Genomic DNA, 20,142 nt, shown 5'->3' on the forward strand with positions numbered 1-20,142 from the left:
TCATGTGGTCTCTCGTGTGACGTTCACGTTGGCATGTTACGGATGTAATCTCACGTTCTTCTCTCGGTTGAGACATCCAGGATAAGCACACAAATGCACCATTGTGAGTAAACAAACAAATACAAATATAGCTCTAAACCAAAACCAACAAAGCTTCTGTACAGCATTTCTATTACTCAGTTGTAAACAACGCGACAGGAGACAGGAGTCGTATGGATAACGCTCATGCTGATTGTCTTTTAGGAGCTTCAAAAGTCTGATCACCATCCACTTGCATTTTAAGGACCTACTGAGCTAAGATATTTGTCTATTTTCCTTCAAATGTGTTCTGCTGAAGAAAAAAGTCATACACACCTGGGACATCATGAGGGTGAGTAAATAATGAGAAATTTATTTTTTTATTTTTGGGTGAACTAAACCTTAAAAAGGGGGATGAGCCCTACAATATGCCCTGCCCAAGCTTCCTGTTTCAATAGGAAATATGACCACACAAAAAAGAAAATCTGTCTTTTCAAGTCTTTCAAATTTCATGTCCAAAGCTAAGGTTGTTTTGATGGTTGAGATTATCAGTCATCATGGCCCATTTGATCTCCACTTGGAGTTATATAAACTAAGGATGCACTACTCTGAAACTGATGTTTTAACTGGATCTGGTATCAGTCCGATGAGCCTGATCCAAATCTGATACTGTAAGTCATAGTCATTACTGTCAAGCTCCAAAAATTACATAAAAGAATCATAAAAACTCCATTAAAGTAGTCCATATGACTGGTTTTAATAAGTAAATAAATAGTATGCATGCACGGCATGTTTCAGTGAATGCGCGTTGCTCTGTTGACATGCACTTTTACATGATGTGCTGCTGTTTTCAGGTCTCAGATATGTGAGCGCTCCACGAACTCCATCTAAGATTTATATGCTTAATAGGGGTAGGAAAAAAAATTATTCTGTTACAAATCACGATTCTTGAGAATGATGATTTTAAAATTGTCTCCCTGATGAAGTTCTTTTTTTTTATTTTAAGTATTCCGGGTTCAATACAAGTTAAGCTCAATCGACAGCATTTGTGGCATTATATTGATTACCACAAAACTGTATTTTGACTCATCCCTCCTTTTCTTTAAAAAAAGCTAAAATCTTGTTTACAGTGAGGTACTTACAATGGAAGTGAAAGGAGCCAATTTTTGAATGTTAAAATACTCACTGTTTTAAAAAAACAGTGTGCACTTTAACATGATTTTAGTGTGATAAAATCACTTTCTAACATTTTCTCTGTAAAGTTATAGCCAATTTTACAACTTTGTTGCCATGACGATGTAATGTCAACAAACCCTAAAATGACTAAAAACGACAATTTAAACAACTTTACAGCTGAAATAAAACATGAGTTTTAACAGAAGAATTAATGTAAGTGCTTTTATAAAATTAGAAGCTTCACATTTCTGGCTTTTTTAAACCCTCAAAAAATTGGCCACATTCGCTTCCATTGTAAGTGGCTCACTGTAACCTTGGTTTTTGAAAAGGAGGGACGAGTCAAAGTAAATTTTTGTAGTAATCATCATTATGCCACAAATGCTGTCGATTGAGCTTAACTTGTAGTGAACCTGGAATATTCCTTTTAATAAAAAAAATTACATGTTTAGCTTAATGCTAATAAAGTGATTGATAGATAGTCGAGGAAGTGATTTTTGTGCAGAGTTTCCTCACAAACAGGTTTTCTCACTTAGAAATTATTTTAATTCTTTACATTTAGTTCTTTTAATGCGCTGCTGCTACAGCCATCAAAGCGCCGCTTGTTCACTGTCGGACATCTGATTGGGTAACTGCTTAACTGGCTAGTCGACTGATACCTCAGACAACGCAACAACTGGTCGACTGGCAGTTTTAAATTGGTAGTTTTGCACATCCCTACCTTTTACCTGCAAATATGTATTATGGAGTGAAATGACAAATGAGTTGTCATTTCAGAAACAACTGTTCTTCTATTGACATTTCTTTTTGAGAAAAAGGAGTTAACACAGGTAAATATAATAAAACATCAAATCTCAATACATATTGAATCGGCAAATAAATGTTGTTATATCGAATTGGGAGGTCTGTGGCAATTCCCAGCCCTAACACTTTATAGTTCAGTTCCCATAAATGCTTTGAGAATGGCACCGGATGACCATTTTACCAGATTTTGAATATGATTAAGTAAAAGTGATTAAACTGATTAAGAAAAAGACAACACTAGTATCAGATCGGTATCAGCCGATACTGAGATTTCACGTATCAGAATCGGATTGGGAGAGAAAATTGGTATCGGCGCATCCCTAGTTTAGTATGTTTTTCCTAACTTCTCTTTAAACAGCTTCTTCACTCATACCATCTCAGGTCTCCCTTTTTTCAGTCCAACTGATTCACAATCAGAAACAAATCCTTGCAATGAGACCTGTTCCATGAAATAAACTGGAATTGCAAAACTCTTCTATGCAGTATGTAAACTCCTTGTTTGTCCTCGCCTGTCTTTTTCTTTGTTCAGTTATTTGTGGAACATCAGTCACTCTTCAATGACCCCCTTTGATCTTAAAAAGACAGCTTTTTAAATTGCCCTCAAGAGGGGTGGGCGATTATACCAGTAGACACAACAAACCGGTAGAAATTTGACAACCATTTTAAATTATCATCTCTATCACGGTTATGCAAAATTGCCGCTGCGTGGCAAGAAATGTGCACCTCATTCTATTCCCATTACACGTATGCGGTACACATTATTCTGTTGAAGAAATGGAGGAAGGCGGCACAGTTGTGTTTCACATGATTGTTGTGTGCGTGCTGGAGCATGCGAGTCCAGCAGGCTTCCCATTTGTGATCCAGTGACAGGAGAGTGCAGGGCGGGATCACTCTCGCCCCACAAACCCATTTCTCTTAATATCGCACACAAACCACAAAACTTACGTGACCCATTTGAGTTTGTTTTTTTTTTTTGTTTTGTTTTTTTACCTCAAAGCGCTATGGAGGAAGTCAAACATCTCAAACAGCAGATAGCCCGACATTGTAGCCACCAGTGACTAGGAAAACCGCTAAAACTATTTATCATGCACCAACAATTATGTGTCATAACCCTTAAAATTCTGTTTGAATGATGTTAGGTATTATAAAACAAACCGGCCATGTTTGCCTTCAGATGTTCAAATATTCTCTACAGAGATTATTTAAATCATTAATTAAATACATGTAATGAAGTGTTTATTTTCTTTGGATTTTTTTCTTTATGTATTATTTCCTTTGTTACATTGCTTTGATAAGATGTCGAGTTTCTTAAGGAAAGTTTATAATTATAATGCTAATCAACAACATCAGACTGAAATGTTGCATAATGTGAAATGTAGTATTATGGTAAGGTTGATTTAAAACCAAATTGATTTTTATTTTTTACTTTTATTTTCTTTTACTTTGATTATGTTTGTCAAATTCCATAAATTATATAACAGTCGTTTTCATTTATAAAGAGTTTCATTCACTGACGTGATTATTCAAAAATAGGCATTACATTATGGTTATTTTATAGATCAACTTTTTATTGATTTATTTTTTTAGAAAAATTTAACTATTTTGATATATATCATTATTATATAACATTTTTCATATCGTGATATAAGATTTTGGTCATATCACCCACCCGTAGCTTCCAGCAAGACAGCAAATTTGGTTTGTGGTCTGAACTGACTCATCCATGTGGGCTACTGCTTCACAGTGTGGTCCTGCATCTGTCTTAAATCCAGCACTGGATTAACCTGCATTTTGCTGCTCCTGCTGTTTTTAGATTTGTACTGTTAATATTAAAATAGAATAGGGGATCAGTTACATGTAAAAATAACATATAAAATGGTTAGTTTAAAGCTTTGTCAGGCAGATCTGAATATTTTTCTCTCTGGTCCATTTTTACCCCATGGTTTTCAGGGGCAAAATATGATTTTGGTTTTAAGCTACCCAGTGAATTTAATCAGTAACAAGATATGAATCAATTTAAGGTAAATTGATACATGAATGAAGTGCATTTCTACATAGCAGAAACATGCTTTATTTACTTATGCTGGCCAAAATCAGTTTGACCTGAAGCAGATGAGCAAGCATTACTACATTACTAGTCTCCCAATATGATGTGAAATTTCTTATTCTCCGAGGCACAGTTCTCTGACTATCTCCCACCTCTTCCCCCAAGTGCGGAGGCCTCCCCAGCAGAATGCTGCCAGCATGCCAAGGTGCTGGAGGACACACAGTTTGTTGATGGTTATAAGACACTAGGCTTTCAGGAGAGCATCTACGGGGAGTTCTTGGGCCGTTTGAGAGAGAATCCGCGGTTGGTGGCCTCTTGTCTGGTGGCAGGAGAGAGACTCAATCATGAGCACACACAGGGAGTCATATACACAGTTTTCACCTCGCTCTTTGGCAACTGCATCATGCAAGAGGATGAAAGCTACTTGCTGCAGGTAAATGGAATATATGCATGTGCACTGAGAGTTCGATATATGTGCCAGACCAATAAATCAAATTGTTTTTGTTTTTTTGGGGGTTATTTTGTGATTATCTGCATTGCCCGAGAACTCTGCCTACTTGTTCAATTATCATTAGTGTCCAAAATCAGCTTGAATCCTTTTCAGATTTTCAGTTTAAAAATAAGTTGTCATTTCATTGCCTACTGGCATTATGTCTGCCCCTTGGTCTTTCTGGTCAGATATCAGAGATTGGCCATGAAGAATTCAGATCGGTTGACCACTACTTATGCACAAAAATAATACCTTAATTTTTGCACTTACAATTATGCATTTGGACTTACTGCACATTCAGCATATACATTTTATTAGTCTATTCATTCCCTGGGGATCGAAGCAATAACTTTGTGATGTTAATGCTATGCTCTGCCAGTTGAGCTACAAGGACACAATAAGTCATTATCCCATCCTTCGTTGGCATTATAGTAGAATTGAATATGATTTAAGCAGCAAATAATGCCTGGTAGTCCGAAAATGCCTTCAAACAACCTTAATACCTTTATGATTGCTCACTTTAAACACATACCATGTTTAGCCTTTTAGAAGAAAAATGGGGACACTGTTTTATCAGTTTTCAGTACTTTTTTATGGGTTGGATACTTTTGGTCACGCTTTACTTTAGATATATGCAACTACTATGTACTTACATTAACATCTAAACTTTTAAAACGTTAAACTGCAACATTAAAAAGTAATTTTTTACTCTAAGCTCTTGTGTAACTTATGTTGTCCTTCTATTATCAGGTACTACGATATTTGGTGGAATTTGAGCTTAAGGAAAATGACAACCCTCGGCGCCTTCTACGGCGAGGCACATGTGCCTTCAGCATTCTCTTTAAACTCTTCTCCGAAGGCCTGTTTTCAGCCAAGCTCTTCCTCACTGCCACCCTCCATGAACCCATTATGCAGCTACTGGTGGAGGACGAGGACCATCTAGAGACAGATCCAGCCAAACTGATTGAACGCTTCACCCCAGCCCAGCAGGAACGGCTGTTTGGGGAGAAGGGGACAGATGAGTACCGCGGAAAGGTTCAAGCAGCAGTGGAGGCCAATGAGGCCAAGCTGGTGACCCTGGTTAACTCCTTTATCGGCTACCTGAAGCAGAATACCTACTGCTTCCCACAGAGTCTGCGCTGGATTTTGTCTCAGATGTTTAAGACATTGGCACGGGTGGAGAGGTTAGAGGTTGGTGAGGTGAGGACAATGTGCACTGACCTGCTGCTCACATGTTTCATCTGCCCAGCCATTGTCAACCCTGAGCAGTACGGCATCATCTCGGATGCACCAATCAATGAGGTGGCGCGTTTCAACCTCATGCAGGTATGTGGGATTTTGAAGTTACATTTGTGCTCAAAAGTTTGCATACCCTGGCAGAAATTGTGAAATGTTGGCATTGATTTTGAAAATATGACTGATCATGCAAAAAAACTGTCTTCATATGAATCCATTTGATCATATGAAGCCATTTATTATCACATATTTGTTTGGCTCCTTTTTAAATCATAATGATAACAGAAATGACCCATATGGCCCTGATCAAAAGTTTACATACCCTTGAATGTTTGGCCTTGTTACAGACACGCAAGGTGACACACACAGGTTTAAATGGCAATTAAAGGTTAATTTCCCACACCTGTGGCTTTTAAAATTGCAGTTAGTGTCTGTGTATAAATAGTCAATGAGTTTGTTAGCTCTCACGTGGATGCACTGAGTAGGCTAGATACTGAGCCACGGGGAGCAGAAAAGAACTGTCAAAAGACCTGCGTAACAAGGTAATGGAACTTTATAAAGATGGAAAAGGATATAAAAAGATATCCAAAGCCTTGAAAATGCCAGTCAGTACTGTTCAATCACTTATTAAGAAGTGGAAAATTCGGGGATCCCTTGATAGCAAGCCAAGGTCAGGTAGACCAAGAAAGATTTCAGCCACAACTGCCAGAAGAATTGTTCGGGATACAAAGAAAAACCCACAGGTAACCTCAGGAGAAATACAGGCTGCTCTGGAAAAAGACTGTGTGGTTGTTTCAAGGAGCACAATATGACGATACTTGAACAAAAATGAGCTGCATGGTCATGTTTCCAGAAAGAAGCCTTTACTGTGCCAATGCCACAAAAAAAACCCCGGTTACAATATGCCCAACAACATCTTGACATGCCTCACAGCTTGACGAGACCAAAATAGAGCTTTATGGTCACAACCATAAGCACTCTGTTTGGAGAGGGGTCAACAAGACCTATAGTGAAAAGAATACCATCCCCACTGTGAAGCATGGTGGTGGCTCACTGATGTTTTGGGGGTGTGTGAGCTCTAAAGGCACGAGGGATCTTGTGAAAATTGATGGCAAGAAAATCAGAAAATACTGGCAGACAATTTGCATTCTTCTGCACGAAAGCTGTGCATTGGACGCTCTTGGACTTTCCAGCATGACAATGACTCCAGTGGTTACAGCAGAAAAAGTTGAAGGTTCTGGAGTGGCCATCACAGTCTCCTGACCTTAATATCATCGAGCCACTCTGAGGAGATCTCAAATGTGCGGTTCATGCAAGACGACCAAAGACTTTGCATGACCTGGAGGTATTTTGCCAAGATGAATGGGCAGCTATACCACCTGCAAGAATTTGGGGTCTCATAGATGACTATTACAAAAGACTGCACGCTGTCATTGATGCTAAAGGGGGCGATACACTGTATTAAGAACTAAGGGTATGCAGACTTTTGAACAGGGGTCATTTCATTTTTTTTCTTTGTTGCCATGTTTTGTTTTATGATTGTGCCATTCTGTTATAACCTACAGTTGTACATGTATCCCCATAAAACTGCAAATTCGGCATTTGTCCTTCTTCAAAATGTGAAATTTAGCCAGCGGGCACGTAACCAAGATAGTTTGGGGTAGGGAACAGGGTTTTGTTAGGGAAACAGCTGAAGAAACAGCTCTTCATTTCTGCATTAGCTGCTCTGAATCCAGGTTTGTTTACATGACTGACTCTTGATGGGGCAGGTCAGTCATTTCACTGGAAGAGCAAGTTATGCCATTTTGATGAAAGATTGCGAGGTAAAAAAAAAAAAAAAAAAGATAAAATAGCAAAAAATGTCTTGTATGAATTGTTCACAGTAAGACCAGTAACATGCATTAATATAATAAATAGGGTCCATTTTGATTTCATGCCAACTAAATTTAGTCTTCATAGGAATTAAGGGCCCTAGCCAAACCTGTTAATTAGAAGGGGTTGTCCACATACCTTTTCGCCATGTAGTGTATAATCCAACTGTAATGACAATGCCATTTTCTTTCACATTCAGCCTGGTTTAAAATGCTGAGATTATTTTCCATAGTTGTAATTGTAATATTTGATGTTGGTTTGCAGTATGAATGCATTCTAACAATAATATCCAATTTCATGTGTTAGGTGGGGCAGTTGTTGCAGCAGTTAGCCATGTCTGATGCAGATGATGGAGACCCTCGACGTAAAAGCAGTTTATCAAAGTTTGATAAGGTAAGAGACATTTCCAGGATTTTGAGACGACTTTGTTTCTGATTCTGAAACTTTATTGTATTAATCATTTTGATATTGATTAGGGATGCACCGAACTTTCGGCAACTGAAAATATTTGGCCTAAACAGCCAAAAAATGAATGTTTGGTTGCGGCCCTTCAAAACTATTTCGGCTGAAACCAAAAATATTTTTTTTGTGATGTTTAATTAGCGCTTCTCCGATGACGCGTTTTGACAGTGTCAGCGTCTCCTCCCATTTCGTGCACACAGCTTGGTTAAGATACAACTGGCAAATATGTCTGCAGTGTGGATTCACTTCACCATGACCAAAAAGGATGCTAAAATAGCTAAATTTGTTCGGCTGAAATATCGAGGCGGCTCGTTGCTGAAGAACTTTAGTACGACCAGTTTGATTTATCACCTGAGAACATGACACCCTGAAGAAAATACAGAGTTCATCAAAATAACAATGGCAAAGAAAAATCTCCCCAGCCCCAGCACACCGACTCTGTGTTTTATTTGATATTTGAGGCCTAAATAATTAAATGTGTTATGAAGTGCACAATGTTCAGAAATAATATCCACTTTTCACCATTGTACTGTATTTTTTTTTGTAATTTTCTCATTGATAAGCTCAGAAGCAAAATTCATTGACTAAATTAATTTAAACACATTGCCACATAAATGATCAATCAGTAATTACCCAAACTTTATTTTTGGTTTCGGCTAAATGAAATCTTTAATTTCGGTTTCGGTGTTTCAGTAAAAAATACATTTCGGTGCATCACTAATATTGATGAATATTTATTACATTTATATGCATGTTAAAGATGAACATTGAATGTTGAAGATTTAATATTTATCGGTGGACTTCCATTTCAAATTGTTGATTGGCTCAATTTCAGACATGTGTTGCTGCCTTTTTGGATGTCGTCATTGGTGGAAGAGCTGTCGAGACTCCACCAATGTCCTCAATTAACTTGCTGGAGGGCCTAACACGGACTGTGGTTTACATGACTCATAATCAGCTTTTGGCTCTGGTACGTAGTGAAGAACTAGAGATGTGTGGGGAAGGAATAACTTTTGCTGACATTGATAACATCATCAAAAGTACAAATTGTCTAAATGGGCTTTTCACTTGCCAACAAAGTCATATTTCTTAAAAATACTAGTCTGCAGTTTCTTAAGAATCTGCGTTATGTTTGGTTACATTAGAACTCTTTTGCTGTTTCAGGTCAAATCACAGTGGCACTCTTTTCATGGCAAAATATAAAGCTTCGATAAAGTAGTGTAGTAGTGGAGTGGCCTTTCTTTCACTTTTCACTTTTTCAAATTAAAAACTGTGCTAAAATATTTAATAAATATTTTGCCATGATGTGGTTAATTTTAGGTAGGTCATAATATGCTTGGTCAGCTCTTACACAAGACTCTAAATAAAAAAAAGACTTGTTCTGTTGCAGTGCAAAAGAGAGTGAAGTAAACATGTCTAAACCTATCTAACCAATACACCAGTAACAGTCATACTGCATACCTTTCCAGGCTTAATGCTGTAAATCTTCCAGCCCAATCTGCCAAAAGCCAGTTACCCTCAATTTCTGTGTTTGTGTGTGTGTGTGTGTGTTTGTGTGTGTGTGTTTGTGTGTGTGTGTTTGTGTGTGTGTGTTTGTGTGTGTGTGTTTGTGTGTGTGTGTGTGTGTGTGTGTGTGTGTGTGTGTTTCTTCTCAGCATGAGCAGAAAGGTGTTCATCATCACACTGTCATTTACAGAGCCAATTATCCCAACTCCTATGTTGTTATTGCATTAGACTCACTGTTTGAAATTCACTAATGATGATAGCTTAATAATGAGGCCCACCTGCTTTAATTACCAGCAATGATTAAGAATGAATTCAAAAATTACCTGAAGATATAAAGAGAGCTCATCGTACACCTTACCAAAACCTTGTTTCTCAAAGAGATTTCACAGGATATCAGCTTGCGGAAATTATTTGATAACAATTTGTAGCAGTTGCCTCCTTATTCATTTTTTGATTTAATAATGTGTAGAAACAGAACAAAGATATTGTTAAACACTTAAACTGGTGGGTTGTGACCCAACAATGGATTGCTGTTCACGGACTGCAGGGAAAACTATGCTAAATGCAAATAATAAAATGTAACCAAGAATATAATCGTGTATAGGGAGCATTGCAAAATTAACCCTAACCTGATATGGCTAATACCATACTTTTGCTGTCATTTATGCATTTACACAATGTTGATTGTCAGATTAAAAATTCTGTCATTAATTACTCATGTGGTTTCAAACCTGTATGACTACTTCTGTGGAAAACACAAGGAAATGGTAGGCAGAATGTGAGTCTCAAGTCATCATTCACTTTCATTGCATCTTTCATTTGGTGAAAGTGAAAGGGACTGACAGCCTCAGTCACCAGTCATTTTACTTAACAATGTTTGATTTTAGATAAAATGTTCTTGTGCACAGTAAAAACCTTTTGTGTTGTTTTAGGTCAAACCTAAAGCAAAAACATTTAATTTTTCAAATCTCATATTGCAAACCTCATTTCATCTCTGTGTTCAGGTGGACTTTGTGCGTAGTGTGACGACAGGCGATCAGCTCAGAGAAGAGGATCACCTTGCTCTGGAAACCCTACTGGCCAATGTACCTCAGTCCCGCACGATGAAGAGCAACAGTTTTGAGCTCACGCCCTCTAACACGCCCCAGCTCTCCCCAGCCACCACGCCTGCCAACAAGAAGAACAAACTCCCCATTGGTATTCATTCTACATGAGATATACAGCATGTTCATTGCTGCGATTTATTCCCTAAAGACTAAACCTAAACAGCAACAGGCTTGATAAAAACCCCATTTCTTTTCCAAGTAACTGTCTCGAACATTGACATCAGTGGTCTTCTGATAATTGTTAACTACTGTTAGTTCTTATACTCATTTACTAGTCTGTTACATACAGTGGCCCCAGAAAGTATAGTGGACACTAAAGCAACACTTACAAAGGTATGAATGTCATAACCAAGTAGTTAGTTTCAAACCAAGTAGTGTTTTTATGACAGACGTCACAAGCTCACTTTTCAAGCAGAACATTTTACAAAAATACGTTTGTTTGGTTTTAAACAGCAAAATACTGTATTGTTCAAAATGAAGACAAAGTATTTGGACTCTTGTCCAAATGACACTTGTCTGGTTGTCAAACGTTGTGGAACTACGTGGAATGGTGTGCTGAACTACATCTGTAGTTACTCTGCTAGGTCCTCTGTGTGAACTTGAGGTGAACTGACTTCATACAACTACTATAAATGACCTTGGGACAAGATGGTTTAAATGAAAAGTGACATTTTGCATCTTTTGTTTGCAGATGCCACTTGAATAACAACATATAAAATCAATACAATGAAATTCATATTATTATTTATTTATTTATTTTTTACAAGTGTCGCTTAAGTGTATGAATACTTTTTGGGGCCAATGTATTCTGTTTCTCTTGACCACCACCTCTCTGATTTCGCCCTTCTGTCTCTTCCACCTTTTTCTCTTGCCTTGCTGCCAATGATAATCAGGACAGCAGTTGGTTGCCATAACGTGTTGGGAGCCCTCTGCCACTGCCCTGTCCACTCATATACCTTTAGTAACCCCGTTTGGTGGGTAGTCCTGCCAGTCTGCTGTTGCTGATATGTTCAAATACCCCCATCCATCCACAGACTATCACCGCTTTACCCATGCTTTGCCAGTCATCACTGTGACTGCTGTAATATGTGTGTGTGTCCCTGCTTGGAATTTTGCTGCTCGCTGTAGCACATCTGGGCTGCGTTACTTGCCTCTAGCGATATCAGTGCAGTTGCTCAGACAAGCAAGACAGTTCATAAGTGTCATAAATCTTCAAATCTTGTGAGCTATCTGCTCCTTTTATATTCCATACTGGCTTTCTTTTCGTCATATGTTTTGTGTTTACCTAATGTCATGCATCGAGACCAGAAAGAAAGCATTTAAGGGGGCTTTTACATTGGCAGTTTAGTCCAAAACAGAGCACAATTTGCATTAAAAATTGGTAATATGAAAGCTGATTTATGGACCGGGGAGTGGACCAGGGACACTCGGATAAGTACTGCAGCAAATGTGCTCAGAATGAAAACCTCTTTAGACATTACAGTCTGTCCAAGAAATGCCCTCTGAAAAGAATTGAGATTTCATCTTCCATACATCCTTCTGGTATTAATATCCATCTTGGTTGATCCGATCACAAGTGGACAGAGCTCACTACAGGTATGAACAGGTTCCATCCAAACTGTAAATGCTAATGGGACCTTATGCATCCTGGACAACAGAGAAGCCTACTCGGCTGTCAATCAACCATCGTGCTACCACAAGGGAACTTTGCCTGTTAGGTATGGCTGTAAAAGAAAACCATCTGATTGAAAAATTGCAGTACTGCAGTTTATGTTTGCTCCCTAAAAAATCCCACAATGCACTGTAAAAACCAGGGAGCATCGTTGCTCACTATGCTCCCTTACCGGAAACGTCCTCGTCTTCTGAAGTCTCAAGTCATTAGATGACGAGCACAAGTGTAAAACTATGAAGTCCAAGCATTATTTTCTCTTAAAAAGAGATGTTGATTGTAACGTCTTTCATTCATAATTACCATGAAAGTGAAACAATCTTTTAAATATTTAAGTTGTTAAAAGGTTTAAAATACACTCCTTTTTATAGTTTTATTTCTTTATGCCATTTATCTATTATAACAGACCTTTTTCACAGACTGTGATGACTCGTTTCAACCTTATTTATCAGCGTAAATCTCGCAATTTTCTTTATTATACATTTTTTTTATGCTTTGTGTTATATTACCCTGGAATTAGTTTTAAAAAATGAATTACCACAGCTGCGAGGGGGTTTCTATTACAGCTGCTGAGAGAGTGACAGTAAATTTGGCATCTTCTCCCATTTTACTGTATTAATCCACTCTCTATTTTTTACCTCTTCTGGAAAGCCGTTCAAATGTAATAGTTTCTTTTGGTCTTGGAGCAGATGGGTAAGTGAAAATAATATATGCTGTGATCTCCCATTCACCGCTGTCGACGTTTACCCTGCAAACGTTTACTTCTGCATTCCAAAACCCGGAGTGTGAAAAAGGTCTATAACACTGTACCTTGAATATCTTCAACGAAAATGAATGATAGTGTAATTTATACAGCGGTGGTGATGATTAATAACAGCTGCGCTACAATGCGCGAGCTCGTTAATGTGTCGTGGGTGATTGAGTCATAAGTGTTCCAATTTTCAGTGGATTAGTACCCTTACCAGTGCCCGAATTCATGTTCACAATATACTGATTCATGACATAGGGAGCTGGGGAGCTGATTGAGACACAGGGTGAGTTTTCTTCAGCATTGTGGACCATCGCTGTGTCTCCCATGTTGCAGGAGAACTTGTGAGTGGGGCCGGGTTTGCTCGCAGACGCATTGGGAGAGTGGGGGCAGGGTTTCATGGAGAGTGTGAGAGAGGAGTGATGCAAACCCTGGCACGGCTTTATGGAAGAAACCGGTTATGTAACGCAACATCAAACTATATCGATATAAATGATATTGTCTCATCCTATATTTCATTTGAAAATACATCAATATATCTTTAAAAATCGATATACCACCCAGTCCTAGGTGAGATCTGGAGCAACTACTGAATTTTTGTGCTTCATGTAGTAAGTACTATGTAGTCGTGAAATCAGAGACCCTCCCTTCGACAAAATCGGATACAACAGGAGATGCATTTGAGACTTAAATACCAGGTATAAATGCTGATCAGTCTTGGTTGACCACTTGTGATCATTTCACCTGAGATGAATGTTAATACCTGATCTATACAGGGCCTTTGTGGCAACTTTACAGAGTGGGAATACACTCTCATTACCTGCACCTGTGCTGGGCTTTTAAGGTAACAGTTGCAAGGAAGAAAAACTGCTCTTAGCAGTATAGAACCAAACGATTTCATTGTCTTCAAGTGTTCTCTGTTGATACTATACTGGTACAGTTCTCACAGAAGTTTATGGTTCACTAGCATGTTCTGTTACCACTTAAAGGAATAGTTCGCCCCAAAAAATGAAAAATTATGTAATTATTTACTCACCCTGGGTGTTGCCTTAAACCCGTATGACTTTCTATCATGGTACATTTAAGGAGATGCTAAACCGAATATAAGCCTATCTTTTTAAGCTGTTTGTATCGAGTATGATTGTGATTACATATGCACCAGTGCTCATTGTGTTTTGTTTCATCATCCTGATGTTTTAGGCTTCTACATTCCAGCCTTATGCTTGCTAACACTTTAAGCAGCTGCCTAACTTTGCTTCTAACCCCTAACAGTTTGTCCCTGTCCTCTCTTCCTCACCCAGCAGGCTCTCGCAGCCGCAGCCGGTCCAACGTGGCCCAGGAGGGTGAGACTGAGGCCAGCTCTCAGGAGTCTCTGCAGGAGGTCTTGCCCGAGGAAGTGTTAGTCATCTCGATTGGAACCTTAACACAGACTGTACCTGGAATGATGTCAGAAAATGAGGTGAGTCTTTATGCAGTATGTCATGAGCTATACCAATCAGTATCAGTATCAATCTATTATAATATCTACAATATTTAGCTATTATAATCTATAATAATACTGATAATATCAATATCTATTCTAATCAAGTCATCTTATGGTAGTTTTGATGGTATATATTTTGATGATATATTGGTATATTGCTGTTGTGTCTCTTTCCGTAGGTCTTGACACTTCATCTTGGAGACGGTGGACAAGGAGAAGCCCCAGTCGATGACAACAAACTGCACGGCAAACCCGACAAAACGCTGCGCTTCTCACTCTGCAGCGACAACCTGGAGGGCATTTCTGAGGGTGTGTTTTCATCAGACAACCAGCAGATGGCTGTCTTGTACATAAACACTTTCATGCCCATCTGTGTCTTGTTCCTTTATTACCTCTGTGATGGAGAGGCAGAAAGAGACTGGCAATCAAGACCAAATAAATAAATATTAGTATTGTTGTAGCCTAGTGGGAAAGATCAGGGCTGGTAACTGAAAGATTGTAGGTTTTAACACTGCAAGGGGCAATCCATGATCTAATCACCATTGTAAACCTGAGCAAAACATTTATACCAGGTTGCCCTGTCGGATAGAAATGTCAACCAAGTAACTAAATGGTAGTAATATAAATGAGTCAATGTAAGAAATTGTGTTTTGTCTATAGGGCCGTCTAACCGTTCAAATTCAGTCTCATCTTTGGACTTGGAGGTGGAATCTGTGTCAGAAGGAGGACCGGGGCCCTCTGGTAGTAATGGTGCAGAGGCCTTGCAGCTACTTGAACATGAACAAGGTGAATTTGTGTTTTTAGATTGTCCATAAAAATTGGTGACAAATCAGATACATTTCTATAAAAAGAAATGAATTTGTTGTGTTGTATGGGTTGAACAATTCCTCCTGGGTTGTTCTCTATATAGCCACCACTCAGGATAATTTGGATGATAAACTGCGCAAGTTTGAGATTCGGGACATGATGGGCCTGACGGATGACCGGGACATTTCTGAGACTGTCAGTGAGACATGGAGCACAGATGTCCTGGGCAGTGACTTTGACCCCAATATGGATGAGGACAGATTGCAGGAGATTGCAGGTAAGATGCGGTGTATTCCTGCACATCTAGATCACAAATCTATGGTTACATAAGGCTATTCATTAAACTAGATAAAATAAAATAAAAAAGCCATATACAGTATAACAAGAATTAGTGTGGTTATCTCTCTCCTGTTATACTTTCACTTTCAGGTTGTTGGCTTAAGCCTAACTACACAGGCCTTGCATGCCTAACATTTTGTTTTAGACTCATTTTGGTGATATGCGTTGTGTAGTCAAGTTGTGACCCCATTATGTGCCTCATACCAGAGTCCGCTGTCTCTGAAGCATATTTTATTAGATTGTGGTGGTTTTAATATGTTGAGAAAATTGTTTTATTTGACTGATATTTTGAAAAGATTTTAACAAAGTCAGACTAGATTGAGTTGTAGAGTTTTTATCAAAAATAGATTAAAAAATCTCAGTTTTTAATAAATATTTTATAACTTTTAAACTACTTTTTGCCATGAAAATTGTCATGGAAGCTGACATGGTGTTAAATGACAAACAAACAAACACACTAACATTATATGATCAGAAACAGTGTCTTTTAGTTTATTTTTCAGAAAACTCATTACTGGCACCTTGTGGTCAACTGAAAACTTGCACTTTTTAATTAAGCAGCTATACATTAGCAATTTTGTGAGTCCTGTTTAGTAACACCCTAGTAATTGCAGTAATAATATTTGTTTGGTTGGCCTTAAAAATAATTTGTAAAAATTCTAACAAATCATGTGCCATGTTAGCCATTTACTAAAAAAATCTAACAATAGTGTTCATAGTATGATAAATTATAGAATAATGTATTTTAAATGAAAATAGTATGCATTGTATTGTATAAAACTAGCATGCTGTATTTTTGGGAGAGTCTTTTTGCCTCTTATTACAGTAAAATGGTCACAGTAGTGATAATTTAGATAAAATGAGCATGGCTATCCAAAAAATTACAGAGGGGAATGTATTTGTTATACCTCACAGTATTGGCTAAATGGATTTGGGCATATTTAATTAACTCTCTTTCCTGGATTGAGACAAAACTATCCATCTCTGTTGACTCAGGCAATTTCCAATGATTCGCAGGGAACTGTACTGGAACAGAGTTCTATAAAGAACAACCTCAGACTGCTTCTCGCTTCATTCCATCTCATGCCGTCTCTCGCTCTCTCCTTATGTCTTTCACTCTCCCTCTCTCACCCCCTTCACCCCTTCTTTTCCCTCTATTCCCTCATCTTCTGTGTTCTCTCTCTTCCTCTCTCTCTGTCTGACATTCACACTCTCCGTCTGACATTCACACAGTCCCTGCAGTCTTATTGACCTTGGTTCCTTCTCATTTGCATCCTCCATTTTTCATTGCTCGGAATATGGCGTTGGGGGACTTTTCCGCCATTAAGTGAATTTACAGCGATTTCCTTATGTGTTTTCTCTGAGGGATTGGGTTATGAGATACACATTAAATATCCATTAATACCTCATTATCCCACTGATAAGATTACCATGATAATGAGGCAGAAATTCTAATTGTTTCACTACTGCGGGTGCCACTCATTTAATCATACACCTGAAAGACGGGCGGCCCAGAGCCCCTGCCTCACTCACTGTAAACAGGGCCAACGGGGGAAAGCTATCCTGCAGGCACACCAAACCTGGCCTTGTGCAGGCCTGCGTGTATGTGTATGCAGGGAGCTGTGATCTGCTGATTATCATAGGGCACGCTGATGATCTCTGCATCCACCCGGCCATCAAGTGCCCCCACACACATGCAGACACCTCCCCTTCTAGGCAAGCTTTTGTCTCTCTCCTCCCTTCTCCACTCTCCATTCTTCTGCCTTGTGAGGCGTTAGCTCCTGTTGGGAGTGTTTGGGAGAGAGGAGGCACTATGTGGGATGCTGGATGAGTGAGTAATGAGGTTATGAGTGATGCTCTGCTCAAATCACACCTCACAGTCACAGCCCTGATGAGACTGTGTGTGTGCGTCTGTGTGTGTGCTCACACTCAAGAACTTGCGAGGAGGGAGGCCGCAATTAACCTTTGGCCATCCCTGTTGCAGTGCTCCTACAGGATGCTTTCGATCAGAGGTGCCTCCCCCCATATACATGTGTTTTTTTTATGTCATGTTCTCAGGGGCTGCGGCAGAGAATGCACTGGGGAGCTTGCTTTGTCTGCCTGTTCTTCTGGACCCATACGGTTCTACCATTTCTGAGACGACGAGTGAGGCATGGAGCGTAGAGGTGCTGCCCAGTGACTCAGGTGAGAGTTAACACACAAAAGAAAAAGACACTGTGAGATGTACAGTATGTTTACCAACATCAAACATATTCTGCATTAAATGTGAAGAAAGAAACACCAGGTAAAGTCACATAGGCCTGTTCCCTTTCCCATACATTGCCTCCAAAAAGTAGTTGGACACTTAAGCCATGCTTTAAAATGGATGATTTTCACTGAGCTAGATGATAAATTATGAAACTAAGGGGCATCTGCATACAAATTATGCTAGACCCTTTCTTAGGACTTCACTTTTCTGAGCCATATGTGCTATTACTTAACCTCCTGAGACCCAAGCATGACTGCTAGTAGCACCTAACTAACTAGTAACTAGTAGCACCTAATAAACAAGCAAAAAAAAAAAAAAAATTCTAGAACAAATAGTTTTCCTAAAAATATGTGGACAGCGGGACTAAGTTGTGCAATTTTAAATAATACCAAGCTATAGAAAGTCAGATTTTTTTCATCAAATATTATGTTATTCCAGACGGCTCATTATAATCTGATGGCAGGTCACTTAGGGCAGGAAAAGACACTGAACAGTCTAATGGTCCTGTTCTATTGGCCGGGCATTCGTGGGGATGTTTGCAGATGGTGTGCGGCATGCCGTGAATGTCAGCTAGTAAATCTGCCGGCTGCCCCAAGAGCGCCGTTGTGCCCACTTCCTTTGATCGAGGTCCCCTCCAAAAGAATGGGTATGGACCTTGTCGGGCCTTTAGAGCAGACGGCACGTGGGAATCGCTTTGTGTTGGTTCTGGTGGACTACGCAACATGATATCCGGAAGCAGTGCCTTTGCGCAACATCTCAGCATGTAGTGTTGCGGAGGCACTCTTTAGAATTATCTCCCAAGTGGGGATTCCGAAAGAAATCCTCACTGATCAAGGCACTACTTTTATGTCACGTACACTACACAAGCTATACGAATTATTGGGTATTAAATCGATTTGGACAAGCATGTACTATCCGCAAATGGAAGGCTTGGTCGAACAGTTTAATAAAACCCTGAAAAACATAATTCGTAAGTTCATGCACGAAGATGCTCGGAGTTGGGATAAGTGGCTTGAACCCCTGTTATTCGCAGTTCGAGAGGTTCCGCAAGCTTCCACGGGGTTCTCCCCATTTGAATTATTGTATGGGTGTAAGCCTCGCGGTGTCTTCGATATCGTGAGGGAAAATTGGGAGGAGGGACCTTCAAACAGCAAAAACTAAATTCAATAAGTTCTAGACCTGAGAGCAAAACTCCACACATTGGGGCAACTATCACAGGAGAATTTGCTACGGGCTCAAGAACATCAGTCCCGGCTGTATACATGGGAAATCAGCTACAGGAATTTACACAGGGAGATAAAGTCCTTTGTATTACTACCCACATCAAGCTTTAAATTACTCGTAAAATGGCAAGGGCCCTTTGAGGTCACACGGCGAGTTGAAGTTGATTATTAGGTTAAATGAACGGATGGGGCAGAGAATGGCAAATTTACCACCTCAACCTCTTAAAACCGTGGAGGGAGGTGGTCCCTGTGGCTTTAGTGATGGTGGTACCGGAGAGGGAGGAGCTCAGGCCGGAGGTGAACTTAAAAGCCAATCGCAGCACCCCGGTCACTTGCGGAGACCACCTCTCACCGTCACAATTAACGGACGTGGCCCAGTTGCAAAGAGAATTCTCGGACATGTTCTCGCACCTTCCTGGTCGTATGAACCTCATAAAACACCATATCAAATCAACCCCAGGGGTAGTGGTACGCAGTCGTCCCTACCGATTACCCAAGCACAAAAAAAGTGGTTGGAGAAGAATTAAAGGCCATGCTCGATATGGGGTAATAGAAGAATACCACAGTGACTGGGCCAGCCCAGTGGTGCTGGTTCCGAAGAGCAACGGCTCGTTCCGGTTCTGTGTGGATTATAGAAAGGTCAATGCGGTGTCTAAATTTGACACGTATCCAATATTGACGAACTGCTCGATCGGTTGGGCGTGGCTCGCTTTTATTAATTCACTGGAATTAATGAAGGGTTATTGGCAGATCCCTTTAACACCAATGTCCTGTGTGAAAAGGCCTTCTCCACACCATTTGGCTTATACCAATTCATGACCCTTCCGTTCGGTTTGTTTGGTGCCCCGGCTAAATTTCAGCGCCTTATGGACCGAGTCCTCAGACCGCATTCTGCGTATGCTGCTGCCTAT

The 20,142-nt window shown here is 39.6% G+C and overlaps 1 protein-coding gene across 4 annotated transcripts in view; it reads left to right on the forward strand.

The window, feature by feature from the left end:
* Window positions 1-20,142, forward strand: part of LOC127424130 (GTPase-activating protein and VPS9 domain-containing protein 1-like) — a 67,397-nt gene that overhangs the window by 19,236 nt on the left and 28,019 nt on the right. For 2 of the 4 annotated variants that reach the window (XM_051669051.1, XM_051669050.1), the window contains 11 exons: window positions 4,208-4,475; window positions 5,283-5,858; window positions 7,947-8,033; window positions 8,938-9,072; window positions 10,613-10,805; window positions 11,608-11,688; window positions 14,436-14,590; window positions 14,794-14,923; window positions 15,275-15,400; window positions 15,525-15,698; window positions 17,819-17,944. In XM_051669051.1, the coding sequence (XP_051525011.1) occupies window positions 4,208-4,475; window positions 5,283-5,858; window positions 7,947-8,033; window positions 8,938-9,072; window positions 10,613-10,805; window positions 11,608-11,688; window positions 14,436-14,590; window positions 14,794-14,923; window positions 15,275-15,400; window positions 15,525-15,698; window positions 17,819-17,944 (2,051 nt within the window). Of the gene's footprint in view, window positions 1-4,207; window positions 4,476-5,282; window positions 5,859-7,946; window positions 8,034-8,937; window positions 9,073-10,612; window positions 10,806-11,607; window positions 11,689-14,432; window positions 14,591-14,793; window positions 14,924-15,274; window positions 15,401-15,524; window positions 15,699-17,818; window positions 17,945-20,142 lie in introns of all 4 variants that reach the window. The other 2 variants (XM_051669052.1, XM_051669053.1) reach the window with 2 other exon arrangements.

This window comes from Myxocyprinus asiaticus, chromosome 33 (assembly GCF_019703515.2).
Source record: "Myxocyprinus asiaticus isolate MX2 ecotype Aquarium Trade chromosome 33, UBuf_Myxa_2, whole genome shotgun sequence".
Classification (NCBI taxonomy): domain Eukaryota; kingdom Metazoa; phylum Chordata; class Actinopteri; order Cypriniformes; family Catostomidae; genus Myxocyprinus; species Myxocyprinus asiaticus.